Raw genomic sequence first — 22,277 nt, 5'->3', positions numbered from 1 at the left:
ATCCCATTGTAGGCCTATGTATTTTATTTTAAACTCCAATAATTGAATTAAGTTTATATGCTTTTATTAAATATACCGTGTTATACTTTACTTGAAAATGTCTTATTCATTTCAATTACAGTAGTGAAATAGTCACGTCATTCGCATTTGAAAAAATACGAATTGAAAAAAAAGTAAATATCCTATTCTATATGTATTTTTGTCTGTCTTAAGCTGCGTTTACACCAAATTTATTAACAAAATGTTAATAGCTAAATCCTTATAGATTTGTATAGATGAACATATTATGTGTTTGTCAAGTTCCGTTCAATCTAATAGAATCTATAACGATTAAGTTAATAACATATTGTTAATAACTTTGGTGTAAACGCAGCTTAACGGATCTCAAAAACGGCCGTTTTTACTCTAGCCTACACGACAGAACAGGTAGCCTGTGATTGGCTGAAAGGATTGGCGTATTGACAATTCTTTCCTGTCGTGTCGGCGAGAAAACAGCAAAGTAGGGTTTACAATAGTCAAGTTTACTAGAATTTTTTTAACGTTTGAGTTTAATGGGTGTTTTTGAAAATTTGAATTCAATATTTCATAACCTCAAAAGTATATAAATATGAGATAAAAAATCTAATTAATCTCAAATTTTTCTTCTTACTTCTCATGCCTTTCTTGCATCATACTTTTATATTTAGTTGTTTTTATACATTCTACATTGACTGACAAAGGTTTCTATCTGATTTTCCTATTTTTAGGTTGGATTGTACCTTCAAGGATGCCAGTTGAATCCAAAAGTCAACTTGAAAAAACAAAACTTGAAAAAGGGATATATTGGTATAGTGGATTCAATGTTCTTGTAAAGTTGACTTGAAGTTTGCAAAAACATTCATTTTAACAAAACTTGAATTCAAGTAAACATGACTAATGTAAACGACCCTCAAGTGTTAAAAATGGCCAACGGCTCTAATAGTCCAGGCAGTGGTTATAATGGTTATAGCTTTCATTGTTATAGCAGCTTTAAATTGTTTCACACCTTTTACAGAGGGCATAGAGAAGCTAGTCTCAATTGAGCTGCAAAGCCAAATATCGTGCTCCAGACAACTCCTTCAAATATCATTGTCAAATGATCAATTGTTGCAACATGAAGCCTGATAAATTTTCTACAATTTTTGTTCAGTGGAGTTTTGTGGTATCTCCAACAGTTTCGAGATATTCTCTCTTGAAAGTGTAAAATTGTTAAAATAGATGTTTTATATAATTTTTTGCTCTTTCAGGGATAGGATAATAAATCTCTAATAATATAGTAAAAATGAATGCTTATTATAAGTTTGTAGAGCATTATATTCTCTTTAATTTGATGTATCATTTCATGTTTTCTTTTCATTGTTATAGCAGCTTTAATGTGTGATGTGAAATTATGGATTTTGCAACAATTGATAATTTGACAAAGACATTTTAAGGTAATGTCTGGAACATATTTTTTTCACTCTGCAACTTAATTATTGAGACTAGTTAGAAGGCAAACATAGCAAAAGTGCGCATTTCTAACCCCCCTGTAAAAGGTGTGGAACCGCCAAGTTGAAACTTGTTGCAAGATTGGAAATTTCACATCCCCTACATTAAAGCTGAGGAGACTACTGCCTCAACGGAAATGAATCGGGGGTTTGAAGGGATCACTGCAGGTTAGAGAGTAACTACTATGTAACGAATGATACCACTATCTTTACCAATAACAGTGTGGCTTTATGCTAGAATACTCAACATTTTGTAAAGACTAAAAGCTATATTTAGTTCTAATGTAGTCAGAATTTAGTTTGGGTGGTTAGAAAAAGAATAGAAGTCAAATGGTCTCTGAATTCAAATAGAATGTAATTCATCAAGCCATCCAATATATTTGAGTGTAAATTGAAATATATCAAATATATATTACCTACAATATCAAGCCATTAAATGAAACTCAAAAACTTTCAACACAAAATCCAATTCGAACCTAAAATAATTACTATGAATAAACAATGGTAAATTATAGTAAGATCTGATAGCATTGTGCTTTCAAATAGGACAGCACTTATCTGATAATGATAAGTATAATAATTTCAAACTATCGAACAGGTCGCATGAAAAAGAATATGAGTAGTGAGCTAATGCCAGTCCAGTAAAGCCAAGCTGGTTTTACACCGACTGGTTTGGCAATGTGTCTAATTTGTCAGAGCTTTGCTTTGGTGGAGCGGAATCGGAGTCCCACTTGCAGGAACGGCTGCACCAGCGGGAACAAGCACTGACTGCTCTTGAATTCAATCAAATCCTCTATGATCTCAGCATTCGGATCAGTCTGTCCGTCACCATTTGAAGCTGTTTTCTCGCCATCTTCGATTGTACCAGCACCGCCTTCCGCCTTAGATAACACGTGAATTGCCAGCTTGTGCCTTTTTGATGAGTTTGCACTTAGCAGTTCCTGAAAAATGCAAAAAAAATCATTCATTACAACCAGTCTATAAAATTTCAATAGTGTTTCAAGAATTTATCATGATTGCATATCATGTATTAGAAGTTGTCAGTCTCAGTCAGAATAGGTAAGATTTCACTTGAAAACAGGTTCCTATAAAATTAAGATTTTGGAAAAAATATGAATCACATTGACATTCTATACAATAAAGAGAGATCACGTTTATTTGAAACCAGACTCATCAAGACGGAAGGAGACGATGAATTTGAATAAAATAATTGTTATTCATCAGCTAATTAAAAAGATAATAACTGTACGAAAAACTAAATGATGGGACTGACCTTTTCACCGAGTTTATTGGGAAAGACTATTTTTGGAACTAGGCACATTTTACATACTGTTTTATCTTGACTATACTTGAAAAGAATAATTTCATAGCGCGATTATTGACAACGAAATTATCATCGTATTGATACTTTTACTTTTATTTGTTATTGAATATGACACTTGCATAATTGAATATTTTTATAGACTAGTTATTAACTAATTGTTTTATTGACTACATAAAATATTAAAATCAATATTTCCTACCAGATGTTTCAATCTAAGGTGAATTGTTTTAGTAAGAAACAAAATTACAGTTTCAATACTTAAAACGATATAATAAGCTTATAAAATTGAGAACTTAGCCGGTTGAAACATCATGAAACTTTGAAATTTATGAAATAAACATCACAGTAAAATGAAAATTACGCTTACTAAAGAGTAGATTGGCCATTCAATTATAAAATTGAGCTTTGAGTTGTTAGTCGATGGAATGCATGTTATACTTTTAAATGAGTGTAAAAATTTTACTCACGTCGTAAAATTTGATAACATCGTCTTTTGTTACTTTGTTGCGTAGATAGTCAACTTCGATGTTAGCTCTATCAAAGTTGTACTGCTGCATCGCGATTTCACTCCAGTAGCGGCCTGTTTGGACGATGAGTTTTTTCGGTTTCTCTAACCGTTGAGCTGCCAATGCTTCTTTGTGTCTGTCGAACTCTTCTTGATCCATTCTACGTAGATCTTCCTAAAAAGCAAATTGTGAACAAAATTTAGAACGACAATCATTAAAACAATGCTTAGAATAAGAAAATATGTCATCAACACTCTTTGTGACTGAGGTTTCCTGTCGTCATGAGTATTCAGGTTGTCATGAAGTACCGACTGCAATCAAAGTAATTTGAGTCGACCCATATTGTATAAAATGTGTTGTGAGACTGAGCTTATATAAAATATAAAGTATTATATATATATATATATGCGTATGGCGTGAGGGAAGAAAACAAACATATAAATAACATTATTTACACTGTATAGTGCTGTCATAGTAATAATGATAATAATAATAATAGAATCAAACAATATTATGAGAATTATTGTATTGATTTGTGTTCAATGTATTGTGAGTGTTGTTTTATATCATGAGATAAATTTATTTTTATCATGATCGGGCTTCAGTACTATAGTAGCTACAGTAGAAAATTCAATTACTTATTATATATTATTATTATAGGTATATCTTCCACTCTGTAGAAAAAGTGTCATTTTTCCCAAGACTCGAGAGTTCATTATGGATGATCACTCCTACGCCTCAATAAGTCAAGAATAAAATATCGATAATGCTAAAATTATTAAAAGCAATAAGAGTGATTCGTTTAGAGCAAAACTCTTGAGATGATAAAATGTTTTTAGCCAATATGAAAATAAGTTATCAATACAATAAATATTATAATGATCATAACTAAATAAATCACAACTAAATGATCATAACTAATTTTTTTAAGCAATAAAATACAAGTTATCAATACAATAGATATTATAATGATCATAATAATTAAATCGAATATCCAATGAAAGCTTTATAAATAGAACTAAGGACTTCTACTACTGCAAATATTGACCGAACAACTAAATATCAGAAGGAAATTCTTTGAGTGAAACTGTCAAATAAATGATCACTGATCATGTCATTTGGTATTATTACTGATCGGTTTCTTTCAGAGATTTGATCTACTAATATTTCCATTGGACCTAATCTATTTTGGTGGAATAATTGAAAGGTCTAATTTTAATTACCCCAGCAGATACAAGGAATGCTTCAATTCTGCTGTCCACATAGGCTGGGTGGCGTTCCGACTGCACTATGAACCGGATGCCTTGCACTCCACTTGCTCGTCTCACACCACTCCAAACAATATAGCCCAACTGCTCCTGAAATCAAGCATTTGATTCAATAAAATGCATTACATAATTGGTCCCGCTCAACCTAAATAGATTTTACAGCAGGTGCCTATGAACAATAAAATAGATAGATCAACAAATTATACACATGGTGGGTTCGCAATAGATGTAGTGAGCTGTAAGGCAAACAATTTAAGAGAGTTTAGTCGAACGAGTTGCCGGAAGAGTCGTGCGTTCGAATCCCTCAAAGTTGTTTGTTCATGTTATCATCTCATACCATTGAGCACACTCATGAGCGCATTATCCAATACTTAAACGTAGTTTTCAATTTCAAATTAGCGTTATATAATCAATTATTGTATGAACAATCTTCTTCATATATTGAAAGAAATTCGCAAACTAATCGAAGGCCGTGCAAATTTACAATTAACGAATTTTATTTGGTTCGGACCAAAACATAAATCAACAGGACTTAATGACTGCTGTAACTTACTCAACAATTGAGTGTTGTCAAATCTATGAAATAGTTTATAGAAGTAAAAGATGTTGGTTATACTTTTGCAATAAGTATACTGTATTTGTAATGCATAAGTTAGTATATTTTACAAAAGTAATTTGCATTAAATAAAAATACTAAGAAATTGTCAAAAACCACAGATTTATTGATACTTAAGCGGTCGTCACACCAACGTCTGCTAACGGTAGCGAGCTCGCTCCCGCGGAGGTAGTTTTTCTGGAAGCAGTTCACACCAAAAAACGTCCGCCAGCGGTAGTTTGGTTTTGTTCTTGTTTTGATGAGGCTGGTTCTCTAGAAGTGGGGGAAGGCCGGCAACCAGAGTGCTGTACTTCGCCTCTTTATAATTGTCGTTTCTGAAATCCCATATTATGGGTCGTTTCCTCACTTCTTCAATTAGGTTCTCCATTGAAGCAATAGTTGATTAAGAATAGATGAAGATTAAAGAAATATAATTAAATAATTTAAATAAAATGATGAACAACGAAAATGACAATACAACAACGGAAGACAATGCAAATGACAATAGCTCAATTCCGACTGCAACACAAAATGTTGCGTCGCTGTAGGCATGCAAATGACTCATTGTCACGTGTGAGTCTCGGTATTCTGCGCATGCGCTACCGATGGCGAAGTTCTGGAGTTCGCTTTCCATGTTATTAGATTGGCCACGTCAGACCGAGCTCACTACCGTTAGCGGTACTCCCACTAGGAGACGTTTCAAAAGTTCGCCTGGCTCGCGAAGTGAAACTACCGCCGAGGTACTACCTCCGCGGTAGCGAGCTCGGTGTGACCTGCACAACTTAATAACATGGAAGGCGAGTTTTTTTACTTTGCTACCGCCGCGGACGCGAGCTCGGTGTGACCTGCCCTTTAGAAAGACCGGTTTCGGTTGTCACACCGTTGTCAATCTCTGATAAACTCTTTTTATCAGATTGACAATAGTGTAACAACCGAAACCGGTCTTTCCAAGTATCAATAAATCTGTGGTTTTTGACAATTTCTTGGTATTTTCATTTAATATGAATAATGAGCACAATATCAACTTCTCAACTACACAAAAAGTAATTTGCATATTTGTATAAGTTGACTTACTTGAGTACGCAGAGTGTTGTTGGCTGACACTGAAATGATCTGAGCAAACAGTTCAGCCAGCACATTGGACTCGGTCGACTGCAGGCTGCATTGGTAGTACGTCTCCACGCAAGAGCTCTTATGGTAACTGTTTTCAATCTGCATTATGTAGTTAGCACCTGCAAAAATACATGGCAACTTAATTATAATAAGAGAACGATGAGAAACCAAGCCGCATTCAAATCATTTTCAGTTTAATTCCTTATTTATAGTTTTTACATTATTCATACGTTATTACATTATACGTTTTTACATTATTCGTTATGATCAGTAATTAACCTACGGTATATTTTAACGATGGACATAAAAAGCAACATATTAGAGTAAAAATCAGACTATAGAATTATTCATCATAAATCAGCTGTCGAGTGGATTATAAATTGCATGCCATGACGCATGCAATGCAATATCTCAATGTAACTTGGTGAAAAATCAGCTGCTGTGTGAACTATTAATTGCAAGCCTCATTGAATGCAATTTTTATGCACTATTTAATGAACTATTGTTTGCATGCAATTAATAACTAAAATAACATATTATTGTCTATCGACCTTTCTCTGCTTTGAACTCGGGCTGACCTGTTGCCAGTATGTCTTGAAGGAGATTAGCTTTTGATGTTTGCATTTTTTTATACACCAATCCTAACAGCCATTAGCCGTTTTCACACCGATATCTCGCCGACACGACATACAGACAGGATTTACTCTGATGGCCAGAATACAGGGAGGCTGTGGTTTATAACTACGCGAGGTCTACTGTTCACAGAACTACTAGTTTATGATTATTATATTTATGATTACTTGTGTGATCTCTGCTCTCACTTATAATTGGAGCTTTAGGGCGGATTCCCATATTATATGAGTATCGGAGTTAGTGAACATATTATGCTCCTCATGAGTTCTAATGGGGCTATTCCCACTTGAATCATTACAACTTATGGCAATTACTTTCTCGTTGTAGCGGAAACGTTCACTGATACTGATATGTAGGAGTCTGCCTTCATTTGAATAAAATTTCTAGAGAAAGAGAGAAGTAACTTACCATCTGCCAGCTGTATTTCTCTATTTCGCAACAGCTGGCAGGGCAGTAATGGTCATAAGCCCACACTCCTATTCAGTGCCTCCTCCACACGGCCGATCATTTCCAGAGCCCTCTGCAAACAATCAAATAAGAAATTATCTATATAAATAAAAATCGAGCCTCAAATTTTGACATTCAATAACTTTTTTATGTGTGCACCGAATTTGATGAATTTTTTAGTTATGTTCGTTATGTTCAGGACTAGGTTTATCGCCTATCAAATTTATAATCCGACTTCAGGACTCTTTCCTACGGTCCTTCAAAGTTTGCTTGTAATCCTTATGGGAGAAGATTTTTGAGCTGGCCACACACAGAAATAGAAATCAGCTGTTATAATCATTGCGTCATCCAACAGCCGCTTGGCTGTTGCGTCATAATGCCGCTTGGTGATACAAAGTGTTGATCTTATGGAGATTGCCTTATCACACCGTTCCACGCCATTCCCGATTCAGTGTGTGTGAGTTCTTCCATTCAAACCAATAACCTGGATGCAAAATGCCGCATCGCGCCTCCTCATCCAGCTAAAGTTTGTCATGAGATGCATTAACTATTTTGGCGGTACGAAGTTCGCCGGGCCAGCTAGTAACTAATGAAATAAGCACGTTCAACAAACAAATTCAAGTTAATTCATCGTAAGAATAAAATGCTCTCCACCAGAAAAACCAAGCAAATAACAAGAAAAAATATCTTGGAGTACAAGTTTCTAAAATAAACTCTAATTGGCACACGTAATAACAAACTTGAAGTATAGATTCGGATAATTTCGAGCAAAATGTGAAAATTAGATGTAATTATTGTGAACAAAGAGAATGATCATAATCAAGACAAATACAAAACTTACCTGCTTGGTGGTGTTTCCATGAACGAGGCTGACTATGTAGACTTTTGACAGTAACTGAGGTATGAATTCGGCAACTTTCTCAACAGTCATTTCTTTAAAAGAACAGTATTGGTTATGTGAGTTTTCATCTTATTTCTCTGAGCAATAAATTATTTTAAAAATGAATTTCGTACACAGGTTCAGCGAGAATAAAAATCCTCATTTATTAGATTCGACTACATTGCAAACTATCAGGAGACTTGGTATTCTGACTTGAAAGTTGACTTCCTTGAAAGATGAATTGATAAAAATACTGGTTTAACATTTAATTATCAAATTGATTACATTCAAACTTGAAAATTTACGATTTTGCATATTTTGTTAATTATCTCATTACAACAATGATTATCGCTGCATATTCTATAAGACTAACAAACTCTTATCAGGCTTACACAATATTTTGTTCTGTCACAAAATAATGAAATTGTAAGTAAAAGGTGCAAGCTTTCACGATATTCGCAAAGCAGAGCGTTTCAGGACTTATTTTTGTAGGAAAGTTTTCATAAGTTTGATCATAGTGTGAAATTCTATATATTACAGCCTATTATGAGTTCAAAATATTCAAATTTTAATTAATTAATTTTACACATTAATAAAATAAGGAGTTTGACTGTACAATAAAATGAAATACATGTTAGTTTACCATGAGCTGCAGCCAGTAACTGGTCAACAGTCCACGCGTGCTCGGACAGTAAAACAGTCAAGTAATACACTGCATGCTGGTATGGCTGCTCTGCTTCAAAATTTTTCAGTGAACGTATGAACTACAAAAGAAAAAACATCGTTGTTACAACAAAAAAGTCCAAAATCATGAGCTAGAGACTTTTGAAAAATGAACGTAAAGTTTCCCAGTAACCCTCACATTTCAACTTTGTAATTTATAATATGATAAAGAAAAGAATTGGCTTATAAATGTACAGGATAGGAAATACACGAATGACGCATCATCACGTCTGAACTACTGAACTGATGAAAATAAAATTTTGCATAGAGATTCTGAATTTAACGAGGATGAACAAAGGCTTACGGTATTGTTATTGATCAATTGATGATTATTCTACACCAAGAAGGAAAACTAATAATTATTTGAGAATTTCAATAGTGCTGCTATTAGTACAAAGTGATGTTCAAACTATATTTAGTCCAAAAACAATGAATAACACTACTTAAAATTATTTTGCAATAAAATTGATATAGTTGACTTATTGTAACCCGAGCAGGTGTAACCCGTGCTCCGCTAGGGTCTGCGAAAAACACAGAAAAAGATTGAATTATAGTTTTATAGTTCCATGCTGAAAATTCCATGTATTATCCTACAAAATTGACAAATTCAAAAATTAACTGAAAGATATTCAAAAATAGAATAATGATTTTTTATTAATTTGTTAACATTGATAATCTTCATTGAAGTTGAAAATTCCCAGCAAAAATGTTTGACTCCGACAGGATTCAAATCGCCACTCGAATAAAAATAAGTTCATCTTGGATATGGATGTGTAGATTGTAGGTTATCAATTGAATTAAGTTAAATATCGAATGTTTTTTTCAGAAGTTTCTACCAGATAGTTCCTTCCAGAACATAAAATGAGATATTCACAGGTTGATCAACTTACATTTTCTTTCAAGATTTCAAATCTCTTGGGATCAATAGTGAAATTTGTCATCTTGTCAATGACCTTCTCAAGAAGCACATGTTGTTTATGATTGTATCCACCAATAACCAGCTGAAATAAAAACAGGTCAAGTGTAATTTTATTGCAAATAAGAACTGTTAATTCATTATCAATTGTGCACTTATAGGAATATAATTTTTTCTGATAAAATAAAGTCACCAATCTATACTGCAGGCCTATTTTTAAGCACATGTAACATTCTCTCAATACAATATGTTTCGCTTATAGAAGTAGCATAGCGGCGAAATAACTATAAAAAATATAACTGGGAATAAATTGTTGACTGATAAAAGAGTAACCTATAAAGATGAAGTATTTTCAGATACGTTATTCTACCACAATTACACGAGCCTGAGGAAAGTTAGCAAAGTAGTTGTAAAATTTCTAAAAAATATAAATGCTCGTAGTCCAGGCAATGAACGGATATTTCGAAAACTATAACATAACACAAAAAGTTATGAGATCAATATTGTAGGAAATTGTGTAAGCTTCAATATTGTATAGAATAGTCATGTCCGTAAGATGCATAGATTTCGAATTATATGTGAGAAACAAAAAAATGATACCTTTGAACCACCCCCACCCTCATAGCACAGGGGGAGGGGGTGGGGACTTCTGATATGTTTACCTCCTTACTACTCTAAATAGAACTGTGGTGTCAAAAATTGTTGACGTGCTACCAATATTTATCCTAATAGGTTGGATAGCATTCACCTATCACCTATTCATTCACCTAGTCATCGGTTCCAAATAAGCTTATGAATAAGAGATTCATTTCAGAGCAAATCAACTTATAATTTTCATAATACTTGTGCAATTTACAACAAAATTTACTGAATAAAACCATATGACACTTAAACATAGAATCTTACAAGCTAAAATACTTATCTATGCATATTTGAATTCATTTGTTTGGCTACAGACTTCAAAATTATAAGATACATTCAACACACATTTAGAAAATGATAAAATTATTCAGATCTCAAATAAAACATTTTAGACTTCACTTAAACAGAAAATTTTCAACAGGACAAAAACGATTCTATTTCAGCCAGCAGCCATTTTTTCTGAGGCAGACAATGACTTGCTCTCTCAAAGGACACACCTTAAAAACGTCATCAATGCCAACATCCAAAATTATAAATTTGCAACTATTACAATTTATTATTCTCAATAAAACTTTATTTTTATTGAGAATTTAAGTTATTTTAAATTTATTTACACTTTATGTTTTTCAGAATTATCTGTTAATTCAGAAATATAAATTTGTTACAGTGATTCAGTGGAATGTTCAACACTAGTATATATGATAAATTCCCTATGAAAAGTTAAGTCCGTATATCGATTACAACGATATTTGCTATCAAGTTTTATTAATATTTTGAATATCGAATTGAAGATTCAATTTTAATTGAGAAAAAATGTAATATTACATTGTTTAGCAAAGTTTTCCCTCTATAGTTCATTCGTTGAATGGACTATTGATAAATAAGATGAGTAGCACTTACCTCCAATCCATACTTGGTGCTTGTAAGGTCCCATTTGAGACCAGCTAGATCAGCAGAATATGCATACTCGTTCAAGGCATCCTTTAGTAGAACAACAAACATGCTTGTCATATTTGTATTCAATGGATCCAGGTATACCATCGAGCTGGAAAACAGTTTCATAAATAAGAACTGAACAAATATTAAAAAATAATCTGAGAAAAATAAAATAGTTACTATTTAAAGATCACATTCGCTTAAAAACTGATATAAGTATTATCATATAGAGGAGATAGCATAATACTATTCAATCTTTTCTCTAAGGTAGTATACAGAGTGAGGCATATGTATGGCAACGGCTTACAATTTCTGTTACAAGGATAAAATTGGACAATAGGTTTGATTGGGGGTCCTATTCGAATTGAAAAAAATAACTTTTCTGTGGCTTCAAAATTTTGGTTCGCCATTTTTGTTGAATGGGAAGGTGTTCATGTGATACATAATTTTAATACAGAATCGCAAGAGAAAATCAATAACGAAATTCGCACATCAGTTTCTCAATCTGTTTTAAAGATATTCCAATTTAAAGATACTGATGAATCATACAAAAATGAAATAAATTAATACATTGAAAATCGAAAAATAATCTAAACTATTAAATATCACATTTTTCAGTGTTATCCTATACTATTAAACGAGCAATATCTGTTTAAATGTTTATACATTTCTGTATGTGACCGGATCTCGAAAACGGCTTTAACGATTCTCACGAAATTTGGAACAAAGTAGGTTCATGATATGAAGATTCGATTGCACTAGGTCTCAAACCTGGGATAACTCGCTGAAGGACATTAAAAGGATAAATACGTCCTTGGAAAAACAGCTAGAGATTTTGTCGTCTGTCGATACCGTAATGGAAGTGAGTGAACGAGTGCATGTGTGGGATCATTCAGCTGATCTCACGAGAAGAAAAATTCAGCAAGAAAAACATATTTACATTTATTTCTCTTTTTTTTAGAAAACATATCTACTTCAGAAAGTCCAAAATAGTAACTAGATGCTGTTAGTGTAGAATAGTAAATAGCATATTAACAAATATTGTAGCAAACATAGTATATCATTCTAAATCGAATTCATAGTATATCTATTTGTAATATTTGATGATGTGTTTGTTTTTTGAAGTGTGAATAAATTGTTATTTTGATGAGTGATAGGAGTTTAGCCTAGATTTTGATATGGACTGTAGTATAAATTTGAAAAGGGACAGTTTTGGGCATAAGCCTGTTGTTCCTCCTCATATATAACTGTAAAAGGCTGCAGAATGGTTCGACGCATCAGAGCGCCAGAGTTGCTGGAAGACAAGTCAATAAACCATAGCTATTGGGGAGAGGTAGCGCAAAATTGCCGTCAAAGGACGGAGCAGTGAACTGTTTTAATGCAATGTTCTGGAATATGCATGGAATAAAAAACTTTTGTGAGTTTGACTCTTCACAGTTGAGGTTTGTGAGAAATTTTTGTGTTATTTGTTTATGTGAAACATGGGTTACTAGCTCGGAATTGAACTTAAATTATTTAAATGATTATGGATGCTTTTCACAACCAGCAAAGAAATTAAATAATAGGGGTAGGCCTCGTGGTGGTATGGCAATTTTTATTAAAAATAAATTTCAATCTACTCTAATTGAAGCCGATGATAGTGTTATGATTGTAAAAATAGTTATTAATAAGGTTGAGCTTATTATTTGTTTTGTGTATTTAAGGCCTCAAACAATTGAGAGTTCCCTCTTAATGTTGCAAGATTGTTTTTCCAAGTGCGAGAGCTTGTTTCTCTCTCTCCCTGTAGTTTTTAGAGGAGATTTCAATGTCAGGATAGGAGATTTAAATCAGGGCTTTGATGAGGTCATGTTTGTGCAAACTTCTTTCAAAGTGAAACGCATTACATTGGATCTCATTATTTCGAAGCATGCATACAGCTTAGTTTCATTAATGGAGAATAACGGCCTCTGTGTTCTGAATGGTAGGTCTATCAGTGATTCGCCAGCTAAGTTTACATTCCATGGCGCAAACGGGAACAGCCTTGTAGACATGATATGGACCAATGTGGAAGGATTAGAAATGGTAACAGATATGTTTATTTCTGATTTTGTATTAACGTCACATCATCTGCCTATTATTGTTTTATCAAATATACAGTTAAGAAGCTCAGTGCCGTTAATCAGTGTGAGAGAGATTAAATATAATAAGTGTTTTCGTTGGGAAGATATCGTTAAAGCAGAGTATACCTTTCTTTTATCTCTTTTGTCGGAAAGAATTTTCTCTCCTGCCGATTGTACGGTCAAACAGTTATCTGACTGCTTGTTGCAATCAATTACTGACGGAGCTGAGAGATTAAATATGGTAAGGGGGGTGAAGAGAAGGGATAACTTAACTGATAAGCCGTGGTATGATGGGCAATGCAAACAATTGAAAAAAAAATTACGAAAGACTTATCGATCCTTTAAAAAAGAGAACTTTGATCCAGTAAAGTTTGAAGTAATGATTTCCTACAGGCAAAACTTAATTGTAAAAAAACAATTGAACTGGCGAAAAGCTCTTATACGGAAAAAATTAAAAAAAATTTCAGAAACGTAAATAATACTAATGGATTTTTGCGTGTAGTCCGTTCCTTCAGACGTAAAGGCGTATTAAATCCAATTGGCTTGTTGAAGTGGGTTTTATTTTTCCGGGAAAAATATAAGGTACCAGAGTTATCTCTACCCAAACTGATATTCGCAGACACTAGACACCCCTTCCTTGATAGACCAGTTACTGTAGAAGAGTTAGATTGCATTCTGAAAAATACAACAAAGGGTAAATCTCCGGGTCCCGACGGTATTCCTTATGAATTTTTCAGGTTTTTGCCCGATGAATGGAAAGATTTCATCACCTACATTTTCAATCGTATACTGGACACAGAAACGGTTCAGGGGTCATGGGCGTTCGTGAAAATGTTTCTATTGCACAAAAAGGTAGTTTATCGGATCCAAAAAATTATAGAACTATTGCAATTATAAATAGAATTTTGAAAATTTTTACTAAATTATTATGTAGAAGACTGACTCATTGGGTTGATTTCTGTGGCATACTAGAAGAGAGGCAGTCTGGGTTCAGAAAAAATCGAAGCTGCTTAGACAACATTTTCGTAATGAACATCTTATTAAGTATTATTTAATAAATAAAAGCAAAAAGTTTGTGCCGTTTACGTGGATTATGAGTCCGCGTTTGACTCTGTTCCTCATATAGGGCTATGGAATAAGCTGGGATCGTTAGGTGCGAGTAGAAATATTTTGAGTCTTACAAGAATTATATTCGAAAGCTTGCTTTAGTATTGAGGTTCAGGAAGAGGATCATTGTGAAGTGTTATCACAACCCATACAGGTGACAAAGGGGGTTTTGCAGGGGGACTCTTTGAGTTCACTCTTATTTGCATTGTACAAATCGGACATGGAATCGTGTTTTAGACAGAGTGGATTGAGTGGCCTGCGTCTTTGAAGAGATCATGATATTTTAATGCTGCAATATGCAAACGATATCGTCATTTTTGCAGACAGTATTCCAGATACTAGAAATAAAGTTTGTTGTTTGTTCGAATTTAGCGAATCACTGGGGCTAAAGATAAAACTATCATAAGACAAAAGTAATGCCATTCCACAAGTGACGTCTTAGTAAAATGGGGAGTATTGCATGTCAGGGGGGGGGAAATTGTTTTTTTGGAAGGAATATAATTATCTGGGAGTAGTTTTTCAGTCATCAGGTGGTTTCAAAAATATGTGTAGTAGAGCATTAAATAAATCTAAAGTAGAGACCGCTGCACTTATGAATACCTTATCAAAGCTCAAATCTGATACTTGGGAGACTAAGGCAAAGTTATACGAATCTATCGTGATTCCAGCTACGCTCTACGGAGCTGAAATTTGGGCTCAGGGCATAGAAGAAGCATTAGAGAAGGCTAAATTGTTCTTTTATAGAAGAGTACTGTTACTGGGGCGGGCTTCACCAGGATGGGCAGTTAGGTTGGGAATTGGTCGACCTCATTTAAAATTCTATATAATTCAAGTTGACTATCATGGCTCATAAAAATTTTAAATATGTGTGAGTCTAGGTACCCGTACGTTTGTTATAGAGTTCTTCTGGAAGCTGAGTTTGGGAAACGAAATTGGGTTACCCACGTGAAATCTTGGCTTCACACATTGAACTATGGTCAAGTCTGGGGAAATAATGGTTTTTGTAGGGTTGATCTCACAAACAACTACAAGCGTTTATTGGATGATTATAGGAAACATATTAGGAATGAAGATGCCCATCATGCGTTCGCATCGCACAGCTGTAGCATGTATTGGAGAATAAACCCTAATTCAGAAATGTCAGAATTGTCATGTAGGATTCTGATTAATGTGATGCGTGGCTCAGCTAAGAATTCCTGTCTTGGGAACTATACTCAACTTTGGTAGTAGAAGATATTACTTGACATCAATAAAGCCTGCCCATCTTGCAACACTCAGAATGAGTCTTTGAGCCATTTTCTATTAAGCTGTGGAGTATATCAGGATGTAAGAGAACGGTACATTGCGACCTATGTATATAATATTGAGGACGATAGAGATAAGATTATAGTTTTACTTTCAAATTTCTCAAGGCAAAAAATATTAGATATTTATTCATACACTGTGGAATCATTATATAGAAGAAGATTTATGCTCTGGTGAGCCATAATTGATAAATTTGCAATGTGCCATTTTTTAGTGTACAAGTAGCATCGTTACCTGATGATGCTATTGATCCTAGATCATTTATTCTGTTCGTTATAGTCTTTATTGTGTTGATGTTACAAATGGTGCTTCTGTGATTATTAATTTTTCTTTCTAGTCTGCTCTGTTTTTGATATTTTTGTAATTTATGTATTTGTTATTGATGTTCGTGTGCAACTCTTTGTATAGGGCATGGCCCTTATGACAAATAAAGATTTCTATTCTATTTCTATATAACTGTAAAAATAATTGTACGATTGAGAAAATGAATAAATAAATATAAACTATAAATTCAATCTTACGTTACACGTTTTCTATGCTTTCACACTCCAGAGCAAAGCTCGGTCCCCCAATATTAAAACACTTATAGTAGCATCTATTCACATAATCATCACTTCAAACAGTAGAGTTTGATCTATAAGATGTTTAACGTGACAACATTTTTGTATGATCTATTAGTATATTTAAATGTGAATATCTTCATAACGGTTTGATATATGGAAGTACGGTTTTTGCTATTAATTCACTCTTGCAATTCTGTATCGAAATCGTATATCAAATGAACACGATCCTATTTGAAAAAATAAAGTTGTATCAAAATTCCGGATCAGAATTTTGATAGAATTTTATTTGTATATCTAGAGTGAAAAGTACTGTTTTTTCTCCCTGAGGGAAAAGTTTGAAGCCCGAGGCGAAGCCGAGGGCAACAAATTTCCTGAGGGAGAAAAAACATTTATCACTCGTGATATACACAACATTTTTCCTCCACCTACATTTTTATAAAAACTGCAAATAAAATAATTTTTAAAAACGTACGTGACCAAACAATGTTTTACAACACAATCTAAAAAGTAAACAGAAACAGCTGGCTTGTAATCACAGTTCTCAGCCGACAGCGCTATCTGTCGGTAAAAGTTGTAACAACAATGGCTGCCACAATTACAGCTATGATGAAGTTCCCGTTTCAAATTTGATTAGTTAATGAGGAATATTCGTTGACTGGTATTTTAATAACATGGAATAAAAGAAATTTATAATTTTTTTTAGTATAGTGATATGAAGTTTGTAATAATTTTAGCATACAAACATAAATTTCATATATTGAACATATGTCTGGTTGAGGTATTGAATTAAGTTGGTTTAATGACTACTCTATATGCTTCCTCATCTGAGCTTAGACCTTCTAACCTATTTCAAATGTACGTTTTGAAAATAGAGATGCTTCCCATGTTATTTAAATGGAGTCACTTTTACGTTCTGGGGAGTTTTCCTGTTTTTTCCTCATGAGAGCGAAAAAGTGAAACTTTAGTATTATGTTCCAGGGAGTAAAGTAAGCACTTTAGACAGGAAGTGTAGGAAAAATTATTATTTTTTATTCAAATAGGATCCCCAATCAAACCTATTGTCAAATTATTCTTGTATAACAGAAATATTAAGCCGTTCCCTTACATATGCCTCACTCTGCAGGCTACTGCAAGTCACTGTCAATAACCTAAGTTTTCTTAGGTTGGCAGTGCCAAAAATTGCATTGGGTAACTTTTGATTGGTTTTGCATAAATGCTGAGTAGCTATAAACATTTATAATTAGTTCAATCTTAATAGAATTATAATCGTTTTTTTGGGAATAGTTTCATTCATTAAAATAATTACCTGATGAACTCAAATTTCAAGTTGCACTTCGGCAGGAGAAATACGTCATCTTGCTTGTACCAAGTTCGTGAAATGTTGGTTTCTTTTGCAATACAAGGATGCGGAGAGGGCTGAAAATTAAAATATATGATAAATATTATGGATTGTAAATTACTTGTAATATATGATAAATATTATGGATTGTAAATTACTTGTGAAACGCGTTAATACCTGAAGCAACGCTTTTGACTCGTAAACTTTAATTTTATAACTTTTAAATATCAGTTTTTCGAATCTGCAAATACCGACATTCAAAATTATAAAAAATCTTCAATAGAAAATTATCAAAAGTGTTTCGCAAGATGCTCCAACAAATTCTGAAATTAAATAATGAGTATTCATTTACAAGATATATATCACTGATTTCAATTGAGATAATACAGAAGTAATACTGCAAAAGTACTAATAGATGAGTAATAGAGAACACGTTAGGCCTACAGCAGATATCAGAGAGCAAGAAAGTCTAGACGAGTACTCAAAGAAATCTTACATCAGTATCCCTGGGAGCAAGTTCGAAGTCGGTTGGTATGAATTCATTCGGTTCAGGTAAGTGAAGATCACTGCTCAGTCCTGCTTTTTTCCAACTCTGAAAATATTTGAATATGAAGAATATTTCTCACATGAGAATAAAACATTTTCAATATTACACGATACGTACAGACTTGATATACACGATTAAAATGGTTTACACCTACACGATAGCATGACTTATCGTACAAGATAAATCGCAGCGAGTGCTGCGTGCTATCGGTCCACGCGATAAGTTGCAAACCATTTTAGCAAGGTTCTTTTTGAGCATTCAACAAATGCTGCCAGTTTCAAGTGAATCATACTATTTTTTAAATTTCTATAGAAAGTAGACAAACTCAGTTCCAAAGTCCGTGTAAACCTATTTTACAGCACGGGGCTTTATGGCCAATGTTATTTCAATATAACAAAAGGAGCCATTATTATGCTGACTCTATACGGAAGGCTTATACGTTCTCTTTTTTGCTCTTTCTCTCTGGACTCTGTGGAATATGGCAGCACAGTACTCCATAAGAGCAATGCTGCAATCTAAAGTTTGCACAGACTATAGTGAACAAACATGGCATCATTCCGTGCCTTTAATATTGCACTACAATATCATTTCTTTTCTCTCCCATGGCCCTCACATTAGATTGCGTGCCCTGCACCCAACATCAGCCTGGATCACGTCTTCCATCAAGATGATTCATCACATCTTAGGCTGGTCACTAACGATAGAACATGCACGATAAACATGCATGGAATGCATACATAATATGTTCATCATCAGCGAGAGGCTTCTAACATAAAATAGACAACAAATAATAATAATAAATAAACCACAGGAAACTTACAAATTATAATGATAGGGAACAATTTAACCTCAAATAGAGCAGCGAAGAAAAAAATAAACACAATGAATTTGATATACAAAAACATAACCTCAAAATTTTTTTCTCGAAGCGTTTCGCTGTGATGAACAACAATGGTTGAGTTCAAAGCCACTGATCAATTCCATCGGATTTTTTTACATTCAGTAAAAAAACCTGATCACAGATGAACCACAGACTGGAAAGTCGGCTAGTATCTTGACGCCATAATCTGCCATCTTGAAAGAAAGTGTAGCATTGTAATACAGCAGTAGTTTTAATTTCTAACAAGATGATGCAGTCATGTGTCGTGGTCTTGGTAAGATTGATACCTTCCATTTTGAGTGTATTCTGTGGCTGAACGGTTGCTCATGAGTCATGACTGACAGATGTTTCCCCTGTTGATCATATTTTGTAAACAAAACTAGAACTTAACCTATTTCATTGTAATAAATTAAAATGGAAAACCATCAGATGATTGGAGTTCTTTTAAATGCTTTGTAAAATATTTTAAATGTTATTGAATTTATGTAATCATGCATATCTCTGCTCTCAAATAAATTATAATGGAGTCCATTATTTGTAAACAACCTCGTATTCAGCCATGTCTGTTTACGTTCAGCTACTATTTACGTTCTTTTCCATTGGTGGAAAGTACGATTAACTGATCAGTGAACGAAACGAATATGACGCATTTTTTTTCTTATTAGTTAGACCAAAGACCTTGAAGAGGTATAAACGCACAATGCCTATGCCTTCCCAATGCTAGCTCTTACTTGAAATTAAAGGTTCCACAGAGGTATTTTAGCGCGAGATATTATATAATATATAAATATATATATTTTGTAATATTATAGATCACAAAAATCTTCAAGATCTTGTATGTAATAATCTTCCAGGCTGTCCCCTCAATGGCCGATTTCAATTCCAAATAAACTAGCGCTGCATGTGAGTCTATGCATCGTTCAACGACCAAACAGTGGTTCGTTCAGAGCCACGTTCACTGACCGGTCTCATCGTTCACTCACCGATCAGTGGCTTTGAACTCAACCAATATTATACGTTCAAAGCCACTGATCGGTGAGTGAACGATGAGATTGGTCAGTGGACGTGGCGCTGAATGAAGCACTGTTTGGTCTAACTCAAAGACCTTAAAGATGCATAGACTCACATGCAGCGCTAGTGTACATGGAATTAAAATTGGCCATTGAGGGGACAACCTGGAAGATTATTACATACCAAAGACCTTGAAGATTTTTGTAATCTATAATACTAGTAGTTCTGTGAACAGTAGACCTCACGCAGTTTTCTCATCCACATGCTGATGCCACCTGTTTGAAATGTTAACAAACTCAGTTCACGTTTGAATTTGTATTTCATTTGATACAATTCATCCAGTTCCGTGATAATCTTTCCATCTGATGAAAATTAATTTTTTACAATCAATAATATAATAATTTCTTCAGCATCATTTAGTTCATTTGATTATTTTCAATCACCTATCAAATTAGTTTTTTCAAGTGTGAGAATATTGATACTGATGGGCACGCATAATAATACCATGACTGCAAAACAAAATATTTAAACCAAAGACCTTAAAGATACATACCTATTTAAGGTGTTTGATTGAAAATATAGACCTTATAGAAATGGACACGGCTTCTCCAGACAACTTGACACTGGAGAGCGACACAAAAATGCACGGTTTTAACGGCGCATTCGCTTTGTATTCAATCGTAGTTCCATGAAAAGCCACTGAAAGCGACACCGTTTTTGCCGTTTGGCGCGACACAAACTTTTTTCGCCAATATTTAGGCGAAAGGTCTAAAAAGTCAAAAAGGTAGTTACAAGGATTAAAGGATTTTTAATAATTTACTGAGTGATGTGTAATAATACTATTACTATTATATTTCAACTTGAGTCTTTTAAAAAAAGCCTTCTCTGATTGGTTCTCATCAAATTAAATACGATTAAAATTCAACCAGCTTAAGTGCAATGGAGTCATAGGCTAGGCGCACACCAGTTAGTCAAGACATAATCAGACACGATCAGTCACAATACTTTACATACCGATAAACCGGGGTGACTTTGTCCCAATTTTGGGGTGTTGAGATTTTTAAACGATTGCAATCAACACTTGAGTTGCAACAAATCTCTTGCAATATTTTTTATTGTATTCTGCAATGTTTGAAGAGTATATGTTTGTTTTAATCTCCAATTTATTTTATTCAGAGTTATAAGTTATTATTCCAGTTACTTTTTAACTGACTTTTCAGTTTATCAGGTACAATAATAATTATTAGCATATTCAAATTGTGAAAGACTCATTTATTTAAGAGAGAAAGCAATAGGAATGCTCTATATATACACACATAAGTGCAGCAGTTTATGAATGCGGAATGAATGAATGAATGCAAAATTCTAAGGTGTAGTCGTTTAGTAGTCTCGCTCGAATTCGCGCTGTATCTATGAGACCATGAGACAGCTCATGAAAGAGCGGCTATGAAGTACAATATTGAATACAAAGCGCCTGCAAAGCGTTAAGTTAAAACGGTGCACTTTTGTGTCGCTCTCCAGTGTCAAGTCTCCAGACATCTGTATAATCCACTTGTCAGCTGATTGATTATGAATAAATTTATAGTCTGATTAATCCTATCTTTAGAGTACTGTCCACCGCTTGTAACTTGGCCTCTGGAAGGAATGCAGTCGATCTAGTTTTAGGCGTGCCAAATGACACTGGAGAGCCAGGTAGCGAGTACACAAACGCTGTGGTCTATTTGCCTTTGCCAAATGTAATTGAGCAATTTCCATCCCATCAAATTTGTAATTTAACCAGATATTCCACAAAATCACTATAACTATTTTAAAACTAATTTAATAAATCACTATAACTATTTTAAAACGGCTACTAACTTAATGAAAAAATAACACAACATTTCGACGTTTACTCCGATCAGCTGCGGAAACAAAACTGAAAGCTGAATGGTGAATAGC

General features: G+C 33.9%; 2 protein-coding genes across 5 annotated transcripts in view; both read right to left on the bottom strand.

Annotated features, from left to right (window-relative positions):
* Window positions 1-1,839: 1,839 nt before the first annotated feature.
* Window positions 1,840-22,277, bottom strand: part of LOC111058304 (insulin-degrading enzyme) — a 48,842-nt gene continuing 28,404 nt past the window's right edge. For 3 of the 4 annotated variants that reach the window (XM_039426911.1, XM_039426912.1, XM_039426913.1), the window contains exons 11-21: window positions 18,398-18,493; window positions 17,869-17,978; window positions 11,453-11,597; window positions 9,885-9,995; window positions 8,915-9,035; window positions 8,233-8,324; window positions 7,353-7,464; window positions 6,273-6,430; window positions 4,559-4,693; window positions 3,297-3,509; window positions 1,842-2,446 (exon numbers count right to left, since the gene is read on the bottom strand). In XM_039426911.1, the coding sequence (XP_039282845.1) occupies window positions 7,405-7,464; window positions 8,233-8,324; window positions 8,915-9,035; window positions 9,885-9,995; window positions 11,453-11,597; window positions 17,869-17,978; window positions 18,398-18,493 (735 nt within the window). In that variant the 3' untranslated portion in view covers window positions 1,842-2,446; window positions 3,297-3,509; window positions 4,559-4,693; window positions 6,273-6,430; window positions 7,353-7,404. Of the gene's footprint in view, window positions 2,447-3,296; window positions 3,510-4,558; window positions 4,694-6,272; window positions 6,431-7,352; window positions 7,465-8,232; window positions 8,325-8,914; window positions 9,036-9,884; window positions 9,996-11,452; window positions 11,598-17,868; window positions 17,979-18,397; window positions 18,494-22,277 lie in introns of all 4 variants that reach the window. The other variant, XM_039426910.1, reaches the window with a different exon arrangement.
* On the bottom strand, window positions 2,198-7,163 carry LOC120350821 (insulin-degrading enzyme-like). The gene is made up of 5 exons (XM_039425708.1): window positions 7,112-7,163; window positions 6,273-6,430; window positions 4,559-4,693; window positions 3,297-3,509; window positions 2,198-2,446 (listed from the first exon to the last, which is right to left on the bottom strand). The coding sequence occupies exons 1-5, from the start codon at window positions 7,161-7,163 to the stop codon at window positions 2,198-2,200; spliced, it is 807 nt and encodes a 268-aa protein (XP_039281642.1).

Source organism: Nilaparvata lugens, chromosome 4, assembly GCF_014356525.2.
Source record: "Nilaparvata lugens isolate BPH chromosome 4, ASM1435652v1, whole genome shotgun sequence".
NCBI classification, from domain to species: Eukaryota; Metazoa; Arthropoda; class Insecta; order Hemiptera; family Delphacidae; genus Nilaparvata; species Nilaparvata lugens.
Note: the sequence above shows the minus strand (reverse complement) of the source record. Positions and strands in the feature narration are given on the sequence as shown.